General features: G+C 40.4%; 2 protein-coding genes across 2 annotated transcripts in view; one reads left to right on the forward strand and one right to left on the reverse strand.

Annotated features, from left to right (window-relative positions):
• Positions 1 to 9,664, forward strand: part of ATXN1 (ataxin 1) — a 295,239-nt gene extending 285,575 nt beyond the window's left edge. Inside the window, exon 7 of the mRNA XM_042465297.1 lies at positions 8,931 to 9,664. Within this exon, the coding sequence (XP_042321231.1) occupies positions 8,931 to 8,957 (27 nt within the window). The 3' untranslated portion in view covers positions 8,958 to 9,664. The remainder of the gene's footprint in view (positions 1 to 8,930) is intronic.
• Positions 164 to 15,906, reverse strand: part of GMPR (guanosine monophosphate reductase) — a 35,321-nt gene continuing 19,578 nt past the window's right edge. The window contains exons 5-9 of the mRNA XM_042465298.1: positions 12,844 to 12,925; positions 8,631 to 8,737; positions 5,784 to 5,826; positions 2,547 to 2,706; positions 164 to 988 (exon numbers count right to left, since the gene is read on the reverse strand). Of these exons, the coding sequence (XP_042321232.1) occupies positions 808 to 988; positions 2,547 to 2,706; positions 5,784 to 5,826; positions 8,631 to 8,737; positions 12,844 to 12,925 (573 nt within the window). The 3' untranslated portion in view covers positions 164 to 807. The remainder of the gene's footprint in view (positions 989 to 2,546; positions 2,707 to 5,783; positions 5,827 to 8,630; positions 8,738 to 12,843; positions 12,926 to 15,906) is intronic.

A 15,906-nucleotide genomic window follows, 5' to 3' on the forward strand; every position in this document is an offset into this window, starting at 1 on the left:
CAGCTTAAAAGGGGGAGGGGCACCATAATGAGGAAGGGTTCCCAAAGGATTTTAGAGAAACTGTCCTTTATCTAAAATACTTTTATATCTAAAATACTGTATTTTGGATGGAAAAAGCGTAACCATTTTCTATGTTGGAATATGTCAGATAACCAGCAAAGTATTACAATAAAATGAAGACAACTGTTTAATCAACAGTTTTCAGAACATTCGTATTTAAGCACACAATTTTACAAATCAAGTACTTAATGTCACAGTGAAAATAAAGCAGCATATTTTCATTCTAGAAGAGCTGGTCCAAGTCTGGCATGCTGGGCAACATCCCTGCAGCAACAGCTAGTTTTCCAAAGTTGGCCTCCTGTTCTTCTGAGTACCATGCCATGTTGCAAGAACAGCAGAAACCGGGGCATGTGAATGTCAAAACTTGGGTAGATTTGCTTATACTGGTAACAAGAATTATCCCAACAGACAGATAATCATACCAATGTAGAACTGAGAGACTTTCATGGTTACCATTAAAAGATGAAACTAGATTTCTCATTTAAATAGGCAAGAGCACCAGAAGACAAGTGTCCTTGTATTTTGAATAAAAATGATTATGAACACAGCTGCAGTTTATGACTTGTCCACCTGATGCTTCACCCCACCACTACAATAAATAATGATGTCCATTACCCCGCTTTCTTAGTCTGGAGTAGGCCAGCAGGAAGTTGTATTGCAAAAAATGCAAAAACAAAACCCTGAAAGAAGAAGGAGGAGGAGGAAAAGCCAGCATGGATCAGAGTTCAGTGTATTTTCCTCTTTGGCTTAAGAGAAGACTTGACTGTGCTGCTGAGTGACCCGAATAAAAGTTGTCCTTCGACTAAGCTCTTTAAGCTTGGCAGCTCCCACGTAGGTACAAGTAGATCGCAGTCCACCCAGGATATCACGGATGGTGTCTTCCACATCCCCTTTGTAAGGCACTTCCACTGTTTTGCCCTCTGAAGCTCTGGAGATGAAGATTGGTTAATTTCATTGGTAAAATGTTATGTATAATTAGCAAAAATATTTTTTCTCTCTCTCTGATATTTTAGAAAAATGCTTTTCTCAACTGCACAGGAGGTGGATTTTCAAGCACAAGCCTTTTCCCTATAGTTATTTTTGTTTCTGCTTCCATGTGAAAACCCATCTACCAAATGAGATCAAATTGGTAATAACACAGATGTTGTATTGTTGTCTAATAATGTATATGCTTCTTTATAAACAATATACATGCACCTTTTAAAATATATATATAAATAATATATATGCTCCTTTATAAACATTCTGAACTTTGAGTGGTAGGAGATGACAACCTTAAATAAAATAAAGACGGAATTTTCAAGCACTTTTCTAGATCTCACTTGCGTATCTCTCTTTTCTGGATCTCTCTCGCTCTCTCTTCCATGCTCTCCCTTCCCTTCCTTCCTTCTCTCTGGTTGTTGCAGAAGGAGGTATTCATTACTTCATGTAATAAACCCCACCCTGCTCAAAACTCCTGTTGCCTATGGTCCCCCACCACATGGTGGCTAGTGGAATGTAAAGGGTGAAGAAATGTCCAGCTACATCATTATAGCTGGACAATGAGAACATCATCCTCCAGGAGCAACAGAAGGGTCTCTTTGTTGTTGGTTATAGGAGAATAGCCAAATGGGAGGCTTCTCAGCCACTCCCTCCTCCCCACTGGCCATTAAGTGGCCATGTTGGGCAGCTCCTCAAAAGCAAAAGATGAGTCCTGGGGAGGGGAGGGGAGGGGCGGAGGAGAACAGAACCTTATGCTCCATCTCCCCATGCAGGATCTTGGCCTTTACATCTTCTGGAAACCTGAACAAAAGTCTTATATGCTGATCTAAAATGCTTGACACTTCCAGGATCAGTAAATCATCACACTATGGGAGTTTCTGGATTGACTTTTTTGAGGTGCTACAACACATCATGCATCTGCAAAATAATTACTAAAAACATGGATATATTGGTCCTAGAACCTAAATGTGAAATAAACAATATATACATGTTGAACTTCCAAGACAGCTTCAGTTTATTTTACATCCACCTTCTCTCATTTAATGTTTGAAGGCCAGACCTTGATGGAACTTCAAGGGAGAGTCAATCAACAGACCTGATGGACTTTGGTAAATTGTTATAAGCTGAAACACAGTCCATGTAAAAAAACAACTGGATGTTATCAAATGATAGGCTACTATTTTTTGTAAATATTCTCCTGAATATTGTTTGCATTAGTAATAATTCCCCCTTAATATAAAGAGAAGGCACTAAAACATGTGACATTGGCCAAAAGTGCCCAACAACTGTGCTAATAATATTTTTGCACAAGGCAAAGCTATGAAGAGTATATTCTCTGCTCACCTATAAGAACAAAAGTGGACAAAGTACAATCCACAGGTGGATCTCAACGCTCATTTTGAAATCCTCACAGACTCAGATGTATGCCATTTGCTGCAGGCTGCAACACTCAAAAACAAGTGATCTCAAGAACAGGAATTAAATTGAAAGAGTATAGCTGGTACCTGTATTCTGCAACGCCTCCTGCATGTTTCTTCATAGCTGTGTCAGAACTCATCCCATAGAAGAGCTTCATTTTTTTGCCATTTTTTTCAATGACCTCCCCTGCACATTGATCATGCCCTGCAAACATGCCCCCAAGCATCACAAAATCAGCACCAGCTCCTGTGGTTGGCAGAAAGAAATAGGGTACTGGACTGAGTGTGGACAGAAAAACAAAAGGCCAAGCAAGCACTGCAGTAAATACGATTCCCATCCAACCAGGATTCATCAATAAAAACAACTTACTCATCAGTGCAAGTGTCCTAGTTAAGAAAGTAATGCCTATGTTACATAGGAGGACAGGAAGAAACCTCTAACAACAAGAAACTAGGAAAGAAGAGGTCATGTATGTCCCCTGCCCAGAAGGTTGTAGCTCTTAAGAAAGGCCATCCTCCTCCTCAATTTGTAGTATTTAGAGATATAGCCATGCAAAAGGATCCTGTAACACCTTTGAGACTAACTGGGTGAAAGAAGTTGTAGTATATACTTTCATTAGACTTGGTCTGCTTCCTCAGCTGCTCCATGCACCAGAATGTATACTTACAGTCTTGTGACTACCAGAAGGTCTGTGCACTTTGAGACCCAAGTAAGGAATGAGGGCCAGAATTCTTTTGGTGTGTTACACTAGCAGTTGCACTTTGTCCAGAATTATATAGCAGTGGCGAGGGACAGCAGACAAAATCTGCTATTTCTGAGTAACATACTTCTCCGACACCTTACTTCCTTCACACCTGCAGTGTCCATGGTCTTTTTCTTTCTGCTGGCACCATTTATGCCATCACAGTTACACCAATGCAGCACACCAACAGGATTCTGGCACAGCAAGGCGTCCTACCCCACAGGCTACCTTTTTCAAAAATATTTATGCTACCATCATACAAGCTGTATTAAGGACACAAATAAGAGGCTGTGCAGACCGCCCCTAAGGGGTGGCCTGCAGCTGCCTCTAGCTGTGCTGGATCGGGGCCATGGCCCCAATCTGGCCTTTCCAGAGTGAAGGAACCGTAAAAGTGGCTCCTCTTTGCGCCCTGGAAAGGGCACAATAGCCACAGCGCCAAAGCGCTCCTTTCGCACTGCGTCATGTAAACACAGCACCAGAGGAGCACTATGATACCATGCACCATGTGGAGTGGTGCACAGCATCACACCGCCATGGGGCAGAGTCGGGGTGTGCATTGTATGGACGTCACACCTCAACTCCGCCCCCTGGTGGCTGGTCTACACAGTCCCACACACACTTCTTAAACTCTAAAGTTCTTCTGCAAATGGGGGAGTGTTGAATATCATTTAAATCTCTGCCATTTCTTCTCTTGTTTTGTGTAACCAGAATGTGTTTCTTTTAATAATATACATATATTTTCAAATCCCAACTAGTCTGATGCCAAGATCTCACATCTGTCTTTCCCCACATTTCATAGGAGGCACCTTTTCCACTACATGTAGACTAAATGAGAATAAAGAAACTATCCAGGCAAGCAAAGCATTAGCAAAACAGTAGAAACCTTTGAAGTACCTTCTTTGTTTGTCTAATTCCTGGAAAGCCTCCTATTGAAATAAGCATTTTTTTTCTAGTGGCCGTGTTTCACTCTTGCTTACTTTGAACATAGTGTGGAGTCTGAGTCATCTCCCAGCTTTTGTTTCAAGGAAATAAGTGGTGCCAACATGGCAGTAATGCTAAACAAAACTACTGTGGGTTTTTTAAATTGATCTTTTAGGGGAAGAAGCATAGCAAACAGATTGTTGTGGGGCTCTAAATCAATATTCAATGCTTTCAGTAACAAGTGAGCCATTATTTCATCTCTGCAAATGTGGTGTCACTTCATGCAATGTGCGTTGCAGGGCTAGCTGAGGGACAGGTGCCTGATTCTGCCTCTGACATCTGTATTCTCCTCACCCTCAGTTACTACACTCTTGAGTCCATGGTTTTAAGAACATTGTGCAATTAGGTGTGCAGGCAGCTCACTGCTCATCTCCCCCCAGCTCACCAAGGACTGCATCTGCTGCTACACTACCAAATTTGCCAGCATGGGACCTCAGCAGAAACACACAAAAAATATGTTATGCATGTTCCTGACAATTTGTTCTAAAAAAGAAAATGCTGCTTTTTTAAATGAGACCAGCAATGGGCTGCAAAAACAGAGGGAAAGATACATGTGGTCCTTTGACATGTTGTGCATCTGGACTTAGGAAACAGTGGTGCGGTACAGAGCTCCAAAAAGAGGCGTCAGGGAGATGCCTCTCCTTGCTCTGCAACAGCAAGAAAGGAGAACACTGAGCTGCTGGCATGTCATTGCTGTGCGCACCATCTGGATAGTGCTGCGCAGCTGTAGGGCACTCATGCCATGCTAGGGTTGCGGGGCATCTGCACGCCCCGCCCCCAAACAACCCTAGCATGTAATGGGCATGCAGTAAGGGCCCATGTGTACCGGGCCAGTATGCATGACCATTGTTCTTTCTATCACTAGAGACCATCCCTAAGTATTTGCTCCTACACATTATCTTACAATATTCCTGTGCAATACATCTGTTTGAATTGTGCTTTAACTGGTGCACACTCATGCATACATTCTATCCAACCTGCTTTTCTCAAGTGTGTAGCTTGTATATATGTTGCTACATTGCAGGTATAAATGTTTATCTAATATTTTAAAAGAGTTAGTCTTTCAATGTTGATGTGTGCCCAAAATAGTAAGATAATATCTGGAGGAATATATCTGCAAGCTAACGGGTGAGAAGATATATGCGGTAATTGTGGAACATACAATTTCTGAGGTCACAATTTAGAAGAAAAACTGCACAGCTGTATAGAGGTGTTTTAGAACCATAATGGTTAATAGTACCAAATTTAAGAGCAGAAAAGTACATGGCCAAACTCCTAATTCACTTTCCAACTGGTTAGATATTAAAAACCCAGATAAAAATTGATCCACGTAAACCTAGAGCAAGGGTGAGCATCAAACAGCCATCCAGATGTGTATGGGCAGCAACTCCCACGTTTTCTCTCTATTGGCTCTGGTGTCTAGTAACACCTGGAAGATTACGTGATTCTCACCCCTGGCCTAAAGTGTAATTTGAGCAGCTCGCTACTCCTGGAAGGAACTTCAAAAATTAATAATTGGAGACAAAATGTGAATCTAGAAACTGTACATCACAAAAGACTGAATCTAATGTTCTTTGCATTATTTGACCAATTTACTCACCAAAAGCTTTGGCAACATCTCCTGGACAGCTACACCCCCCATCCTACAGAAAAGAGAGGGAGGAAAGAGGAAATCAATTACTCAGTTTACATTTGTTGTTGCCATATTTTATCCAGCAGTGCCAGACGCAGTTCCACATAGGTACACATCTGTATAGAATAAGAATGTGTTATTTCCCTCCACAGATTAAGGACAGGCAGTCAAACTGTCTACTGTGTGAGTGTGTGTTTATAATTATATATTGTGTATAATTAATATATACAGTGTATGTATGTAGAGCTAGTATGGTGTAGTGGTTTGAGCGTAGGACTATGTCTCTGAAGATCAGAGTTTAATTCCCTGCTCAGTCATGGAAACCCACTGAGTGATCTTGGGCAAGTCACACACATTCTCAGCCCCAGAAAATCCCATGACAGGTTCATATGTGGGTCAATTGAATATTATGGTTGCCATAACTTGTAAATGACTTAGGGTCACCTTAAGTTGTAAACAACTTGAGGGCACACAACAACAATAACAATAAGGGATTTTCTTTCAGGGATTTTGTCAAAAGGGCTATGAGATGGCAGAAATAATACGGTTGCTCCACCAAAACCCCTTTGGTCACAATGCATTCAACCCACATATGCTTAGGTACTTGTGAAGAGAAAAGCTGAACAAGCCCAATTACAGCCAGCCAGTCATAACTTTCAGAATGCTGCAAATCTATGAGGAGAAAAGCTATAAAGCCAGAGGCTTGTTTTTAACAGTGTAGTTAGGTCAGTCAGAGACAGAGCAAAGACTAGTGAGGGAGACAGAAAACTTTATAAAGTGTTAGGAGTTGAGAATATGGAAAGAATTCAACGAATTCATGTTTAACTTGCTATATATTAATTCTTTACTGGTTTTATTTTCAACAACTGTGTCTATTTTCATTTAAGACTTTTTGCTGGGTCTATGGACAGTAATAAAGAATTGTTGTTGGTGGTCATTTAAGATATGAAAGGGAGAAATGATTACACTTTACCACAAAGAACCCACTGATCAAAACAGTAACTTATCAAGGATAGCAGTCCTCTTGCATAAACTTGCATAAAACTTTCAACTAGAGAAGCAAATCCATGGAGGGATCTTGAGGAGAAAATAACAAGGTAAGTGAGAGTAGCTCAAGGGCTGGAAATGTGGGGCCATCCTGAAGAGGGGCTCTGTCCCAGTACCTATGTGTAGGTACTTGGCAGCTGAACATTTTTTTCTCCAAATGGCAGAGGGGTAGACTTTTCACACACCAGGCCTAATATCTTGTCAAGAGCTGATAGCTTATGGTCTACAGCAATGGTTCCCAAACTGTGCCCTTTAAGAGATTTTGGACTTCAGCTCCCAGAAGCCTCAGCCATGTTGGCCAATAGTTTGGGATTCTGGGAGCTGAAGTCCAAAATCCCTTAAAGAGCACACCTTGGGGACCACTAGTCTACACCATGAAACTCTAGCAGGGGGAACTCTATATATCCCTAGGACGAGATCTGATGGGCCAGTAGCCGTAAAAAAATTGTTGGCTACAACTTCTATTGACAGTGAATGTGGTGTAGTAGTTGAAGCATTGCACTGGGACTCTGGAGACCAGGATTCAAATTCTCACTTGGCCATGGAAGCCCACTGGTTGACCTTGCACAAGCCCCATGCTTTCCTCAGCCTCAGAGGAAGGCAGTGGCAAACTCCCTCTGAACAAATCTTGCCAAACAAAAAAACAACCACCAAAATTCCAGTGACAGGTTCACCTTAGGGTTGCCATAAGTTGGAAATAAATATCCCAGATCACTACTGTAGTGGCTGGACATGGAAAGCTACAGGTTCTTCATCCCTTCTCTAATTAATCCTCCTAGGAGAGTAAACCTTCTAGTCTCCTTGCTTAAATTAGCATGGTACCCTACTTATATTATGTCAAGAGAGAGACTGTACCTCATTTCTTTCCCAAGCAGAAACCTCTTAGCAGCTGACTCTGGATCTTAATCACTGATAACACAAAAAGGTTTTGGTCATGCGGAGGTTCTGTTTCTTTTGTCTATCCCAACATCACTGATTTATCAATGTAAAGAAGAGATCTACCCTCCTTTCATTGCCACTTCATTTCATTTTTGTGGGTTACATACAACAAAATATTGTGTTAATGTAGTGGGATTCAAGCTCAACTATTGTAATGCATTCTGAAGACTATTCTGGTGACACTCTCAGTATAAAAACAGGGGATGAACTATTGGATGCCAGTATTCCATGCTCCATGCAGTTTCCTGTAGATCAGAATGAGCAACTGTGACCAGTTTTCTGCTACTGGGTCCCTTCAGGAGCTGCATGTGCCAAATCTGGAAGTGGCCAGAAATCCACTTCTGATTTTGAAAAACAGGTTTTTTAAATTTAAATTGTGAAGGTGTGATTTATTTAAAAGGTGAATTTCTGCTACGGGAGGCTTCTGCATAATTTAATTCATCCTTTGGCAGAGGACCAGAAAAACGTTAGTATGGGAGCTACAAAAACTGTCTGGAAGGGGTTTTTTTTTAAAGTTCAGGAAATTTAAAGTCCATTTGCATCTCAACAGGGACTCCTTTTTTGCAATCCAGTATGTCTCCATTCTAGTGAGGTCACAGGCCTCTTTGTTGCCAGAGGACAATGGCTTCACTTTGCCTAACCTGCCTTCTTTGTCAGGCCCAATTCAGCCTTATGCAAGTTTCTGTTTCAGATCTTACAAAATCTCCTGTAGTCTTTCAAACAAAATGCAGAATTGATCTCAGAAAGATTTTCTTTGCCTTCTACTAGTTATCATTTTTATTCTGTACCCCTGATTGATTTAAGAGATTTGAAGCAGATCCTACTTACTGAGATAATATGCCCATTCAGTCCATGGGCAGAATCTGCACATTCAATCACCGCACTTAGCTGTGGATAGCCCACACCAGTTTTTATCCGAGTGGTACACACAGATCCTAGCATTGAAAACAAACAAAAGTAACACTGAAAAGGATGCAAGGACGGCCGTGTAACACAAAATTCAAAGTATGAGGGGGTATTGTAAAGTAATAATTATCACCCAGAAGTTATTATGGATAAAATTTTATCAATGTCATCATTGATCCCTAAGTGAAAATCAATTCATTGTGTCCTTTATTTTTGTTACAGGTTGTGCCAGAAGTGACTAAAGTGTAAGATGGAGAAGATGGAAGCTCACAGCATGATAAAGTTCCTGCATTTGAAGGGTAACAGTGCCTGGCTAATTCATGATGAAATGATGGTAGTTTATGGAAAAGACTGCCCATCTAATGACACTATTGTGTGGTGGAAAAGGAATTCTCAAACTGGTCCCTCACAGACGAGCCAAGACCTGGAAGACCATCATTGAAGTACAATGTGGCCACAGTGAAGAAAGTGGAGTGTTTATCATAATCCTGGAAGACAGACAAGCAACCATCCAAATGACCATGAATGAAACTGGTCTCAGTTATGGTAGTAGGTGGAAAATTATTCATGATGAACTGCACATGTCTAAGTGTCTGCACACTGGGTTCCACGTTTGCTAATCCGCTTCCAGAAACAAATACAGTGTGACCTTTCAAGACAGATGTTGACACTGTTGGAACAGGATGAAGAGGATTTTTTTGGTTATCTGGTAACCATGGATGCATCTTGGATCTATCAGTATGGTCAAGACACCAAAACCATGAGCATGGAGTGAAAACATGCCAATTCTCCTCCTGTCCAAAAAGGCAGGTGCAAAGGTCAACAGGGAAGGTCATGCTCTTGTTTTGTTCAGACTGTCATGGAGTCATTCTCACAGATTATCTTGCAAAGGGACAAACCATCACTGACACATACTACAGCAATCTTCTGGACAAGTTGCGAGATGCTTTGAAAAAGCAATGCCATGGTATTTGTCTCCTAGCTCATTCATCTCAAACTGCAGTTAACAAAACAAGGGCATGTTGTTTTGAGATTTTGCAGCATCCTGCTTATTCTGACCTTGCACCAAGTGATTTTTTCTTGTTTCCAGAAATGAAAAATCCATTGCAGGGTTGCCGATTTGACAATACAAATGATGTCATTCATGAAGTGGAAGAGTGGTTTAAGGTGCAATCTGCAACTTATACAACAGCAATATTCAGAGGGTCAAGAAACGCTGGGAAAATGTGTAATCTGGATGGTGACTATGTAGAGAAAAGTTAACAGCTACAAATAAAAAAACTTTCTGCCAATTTTTTTTAAAGGTGATAATTAAAACTTTACGATACCCCCTCATGCACATTGTGATGACTCCTTTATTAAGCCAACCAACAGAGGCAAAAGTCATCACACTATCTTTTGAAACTCACTGGCTTCTTTATCAGGCAAAAATGATTTTAAAAAATATGGAAATAAAATAAATTGACAAAAAGCTAAGCATTTTTTTACTGCTTTTCTCTGAAACTGAAGTAATTTATCTGCATTCTTAAAAGGCAGCGTCTACAACTGGGCACAGTATTCTAGATGAGGTCTGGCAAGTGTGAAATAAAGTGCAATTATTACTTCTTATAACTTAAGATATTCTGATTCTGTTAACTCAGCCTAAAATGCATCAACTTTTTCTGCAGCTTTGCACTTTCCTTGCAATCCCAAGATCAATGCCACTCTATGTTTCTGTATTTGATATTCTGTTTTGTTTTTGTTGGTTGTTTCAACCTGGTAGCTCTCTCTACCAAATTTCTTTTGAATTTTATTCCTGACTTGAGGCACACTCCTGGTTTTGTGTCAATCAAAAATGTCATCAGGATTCTTTCTACCTCTTTAGCTTAGTCACAGGTAACCATGTTGAGCACCGGGCCCAGAACTGAGCTTTGCACATGTGACGAAGGGCCTGAACAGACAGGCCAAAATAAAGCTGCTTTGGGTCACTTTGGAGGTATGTTGTTTAAATGACACACACATCTTAGGAGGCCAGAAGCTGCAACAAAGTTGCGCTCCAGTTCCTAAGACTGGAGCATGGCTTTGGTGCGGCTTCCGGACTCTTAGGACACATGCAGCATTTAAATAGCATACTTCCAAAGTGACCTGAAGCAGATTTATTTTGGCCTGTTTGGGCCCTTAGTTTGCTAAGTAAACTGCTGCGGAGACCTCTGTGAATGCTTTACATTCCTCAGTGTTTAAGAAATAAGAGGAATATAATGAGGGCCAAGATACAGTGAAAAGTTCTGCCAGGTGGAATTATGTCACATCCTCTTGCCCATCCACCTTCCAAACCCATCTTTTACTTGGTTCAATCTCCTTGGACATGGTGGGGAGAGGAGGCGGGCAGCAGTGGAGGAGAAACATCAAACTATGTTCCTGTAGGTAGACACATAGCACTAAGACATTCTTTGCATCTCCCAGGGGACCTCTAAAGTTCCCAGATGATGGTAACATTGCTATATATTCAACTATAGGAACATAGCTGGATCCTCCCCTACTGCCCCACACTGGACAATAAATGGTCATGTTGGGAATGAGGGTTGCAGCAGGTAAAAGCTAGGATTATTTTTGCAGCAGGTGGGAAGCAGAGCCACTGCATAATGTTGGTAGAGAATTAAGACCTCTGCATCTATCCAAATAAACCCTTACATAGCCATAAGATTACATCTTCATAAGCCACTAGTAGGATTAAAAGTTTCTTCTCCTGTACAAATCCATCTACCATCCTTTACCATGGTTGAACATTTATTTCATTTACATCCCACCTTTCTTCCAGCACTATCTGTGGCTATTGCTTCTCTTACAAGCATCGAAAACCAGGGATAGCACATCCAGGTTGCAAGGGAACCTAAGTTAATTGTACTTAACATCCCTTTTAACAAAACATGAGGCAGTACAGATGGGTGGGAAAACGCCGCCCCTTTTGCTGCGTTGCATTGTCATGTCAACCAAATGGTAAGGCAGCAAAAATGGAGCTGCCTAGAGCAATTTCTTTTGTGATGTTGTAAGAATTGCATCACAGCCCTTACGATGCCGGTTCCTGGAATAGACATGTGGGTGCTAAGATGCCCATACATCATCAAGACGCCCCCCGTGTATGCGGTGCCTTGCAATAGTGGTGACGCACGCACATGCGCGCTCCCAGGAGCGTGTGGTTGGTGCATACTCCTGAACCCTACTATCGGTGCCAGGACACCGCTTCCTGGCGGTGTATACCGGGCCTTAGTTACAGTTTGGTTCCAAGATCCTCCGTGGATAACAAAATCTGTGGATGCTCAAGTCCCATTAAATATAATGACATAGCAAAATGGTGTCCCTTCTAAAAAATAGAAAATCAAGGTTTGATATTTGAAATTTATACTTTTTTTGAACATTTTCAAACCATGTGTGCTTGAATCCGTTTATAAAAAATCCCTGTATAAGAAGGGCAGACTGTATAAAAAGGTAAGTGAGAGTGAACAAGCACCCAGTCCTTCAGCCTACTTGATCTCTTAATTATAGTGATGCACTAGAAATATTAAGCCTATATAAACCTAGGACTGCACAATAACTTCATGCTTGGTTTTTTGGGATGTGGTTTTTGTTGTTTTGCTTTCTTTTTGCTTGGCTGAAGCTGTTTCTAGGTAACCAAAAAAAAAAAAAGATTAGTTACTCTGACTTATCACAGTGGGATCTTTGGGCAGTATGGAATGGTATGGACAAGCTTACTACTTTTAGCCTAACAATGGAAATAAATTTGGAGTGTGTGTGTAAAAGAGTAGTTCTAAAACTATTTTTCAGCTGAGGCTTTTATCATGCTACCATCCTGGTTGAATCTCTGACTACTGTAAGAGCTTCCACTTCTTCTACTGATTCGCCCATCTTTTTCCAAGTACGGAAAATCTGTTACCCATATCTGAATGGAGAAAGCAGCAATGTGATTATAAAGTATGATGTCAGACTGCAGCAACCTCATGGTATATGATGCTTACATATATGTTTTCCCTGTCTAATCTCAATACTCACTAAACACCTAGTGTGACTGGAGGATTTGTGTGTGTGTACATTGTTACAAATGTTGACATAAAAGCACAATCATATACATATAAGGGTTAAATGCTCCAGAACAGCTTACCTGGCCCAATTCCCACTTTGATAATGTCTGCTCCAGCCAGTAGTAGTTCTTCCACCATTTCTCCTGTTACCACATTACCTGCCTGAAACACAGGAAAGAAAATCACCAGTGAGAAATAAATGGAATCCTAAATAGTGTGGACTTCTACTACTGGCTTAAGTGTTGGACTAGGACTCTGGGAGCCCATGGTCCAAGTCCCTGTTCAGCCATGAAAATCGACTGGATGATCTTGGGCAAGTCACACTTTCTCAGCCTCAGAGGAAGGATCTTATTGCATTCACCTGTGGCTGGAATAAGCCCAGATGCCAAGCAGGTTTATTCTGCAGCTTTTCAAGACAGGATTTTCCCATCCTTGAAAAGCCACTGAATAAGCCTAGCTGGCATCCAGGCTGTATATGAGTTGCATTTGCCTGGCCATGGGTGAATGCAATAAGATCCATTTTTAAAAATTGGGGATAAGGCACTTTAAACAGGATGCAATAAGTTCCTAGGTATTAAAGTAAATAAGAACATGATTGTCTATACAGAGAATTAAAGAAATCAGTGAGAGGCTAAGATTTTATAAGTTGTTGTAAGTTTGATTAAGAATAAAGTTAATAGAAGATATAGAAGACATATAACTGAAATGTTTTTATAGTGTAATATGGGTTTTATGGATAGATAAGAAATGTATGATTTGTATATGTTAGACTATGTTTGGGAAAAGTTTTAAATCTGTTAAACATTTGAGTTAAACCAGATGCATAGTGAGCTGGTGTGTTAACTGAGTTGGTAACAGCCTGGGAGAGGAATGTTTATCTTTACCAAAGCATCTGAAAATCATTAACTGCTAAGGATAATAGTGAACTAGACTCAGAATCTCTGGGAACCAAAGGAAAACATTTGACAAGAGATAATTGTTTGGAGAACTGTGTGTGTATTACAAATTTGAGAAATTGTTTGCCCACCAAATTTGGGGGGTAGAGAGCAAACTTGACAACTACTTTTTTATTGGGGGGGGGGGAGTTGGGATTTGCTATTGTTCTTATTTGATATATGTGTATTCAATCTTCAGTCCTGTCTAAGAATCTTAATAGAGGGACCTCTCTGATCTTTCAATAAAAAGGCTTTTCTGTTAACTTTCAGAGATCTTAATTGAGTAAGGGGAAGGTTGCCTATGGGTCCCTCTGCAGTTTCCTATCTCTTTGCTACAGCTATTATCCAGCACAGAATTATGTAAGATCAATCCCATTGGTTTTCACTTAAATGTGCTTGGTCCTGGGTTTCGAAGGGTGTTCTCAACTGCAGTGATTTCTGTTGAAGGCCCTTGAAAAATGCCTTTTCTCATTGACCTCAAAACATGTTGGGCCTTTATAACAAAATAAATAAACAGTTTACCATTTCAGAGCATGTGAAACTTGTCTCCTTACTGTTTTCTGCTTTTAACATGCTTTTCAGCATTCTCTTCAATATGGAATTTTTAGCCAACAAGCTTCTTGTGAGCCTCAAATACTATTTTTATAACAAAAAGGATGGGATATTGCCATCTAAGATGTATTAAATTTGCACCAGGTCAATGGAGTTGTTCTGTTGTTCAAGGAAAGTGGAAAGAACATGTAAATTTGGATTTTTAAAAAAGAGAATAAAGTGAATCTTGATTTATGAGTGTTTGCAACTCCTACATAATTCCGTTCTTGCAAGAAGGTCATTTGCGGAAGTCATGTTTTTAGCATCGATTAACAGTTGTATTACGACAACTAATTCTAAATCCCAATGTTGATTTTTAAAGAAATAAACACACTTAAGATGGCTTCCTTTATGTGGAAGAATAAGCAACCACACATTGTGTGATGTCAAATGTACTCCCACGCTTGACTGGAGTCTTCTGTTTACTGCAAACAGCACTTTTGAGGACAAACACAAGCTCAGATGGGCTTTGTCATGTAAATGACACATAGTCCTAACACAGATCAGGAACATCTTCCAAACTGGGGCCTTTGACTGCTTTTTTTTTAATGGAACCTTTAAGGCAACTTGTTTTTAAATGCCTGAATAATGCCATCAGTATCTCAATAAAACTGTCCTTCTGACTCTCCCCTCCTCTACCCACCAGGTTTCTCAAAATATTTAAAGGGGCAATGGTCTCTCTTTTTTCCATTCTCTTAATGATCTTAGATTATGTGAGAGGCAGGAAAAATTCTTTCCCTCAAGACTATCCATAATTTGGGCATCAACTGGTAAACTCCTGCATTATTCAACTAGAATACTTCAATTTTTTTTTTAATTTTCTATACTAGAAAAGGTTTCCAGCTATATATGATCGTTCTGATTATGTGATTCCTAGCTTCAGGACTTTGAACTCCTCAATCTAGGAGCAATGTGCTGTGGTATGAAGTAGTGAGGGTGTCTTTTTTCAATTCTCGTGAACATGTTATATGATCCAAAGAAGCAAACTGTTGCCTAAGGGTTCAGATCAGGTTGCAGTTTCTGTTGACTACAGAAATAAAAGCCAGTTTTGGAAACCAAGAGATAGAAGCTGACAAAGTACTAAACCTGTGGTGGAGAAACAGTGCCCAGTGGCTATGTGTGTCCCCCAGGCTCAATTTCATGACTCCCATTTTTTAAAAAAGCTGTGACAAGATGAAACTGTTTGTCTCTGTACTTCCCAACTCCCAGTTAGCCAAAAATGTAACCCAAAATTGATGTCACATCCCTTCCAGTATGCCAGTATACACCAAGCAGCTCATGGTGGGCATGTAGGCCAAAATTGCCTCCCTGCATAGTTTTCCATTCCTACTCTAAGCCTTTCTTTTTTCTCCTCTCTCTTCCCATTTGGCAGATCAAAAGAAAAGAAAAATCTCCTCCCCATCTCCGCTGTATCTGACACCTGCATATAAGCCAAGTAAAAGTCTAAACTTATTCACTCCAAGCCCTGAATCCATTCATCCTACGTAAGAGCCAAGGCAAACCACAGAAGATGTAACATGAAGGATCTAATTTTTCCCATGAAAGATATAATTTTTCCCTACACATTTTTCAATGTCTAGTCAAATTTCAGCATTTAACTTCCTTCACTGAGGACAC

This window comes from Sceloporus undulatus, chromosome 4, assembly GCF_019175285.1.
Source record: "Sceloporus undulatus isolate JIND9_A2432 ecotype Alabama chromosome 4, SceUnd_v1.1, whole genome shotgun sequence".
NCBI lineage: Eukaryota > Metazoa > Chordata > Lepidosauria > Squamata > Phrynosomatidae > Sceloporus > Sceloporus undulatus.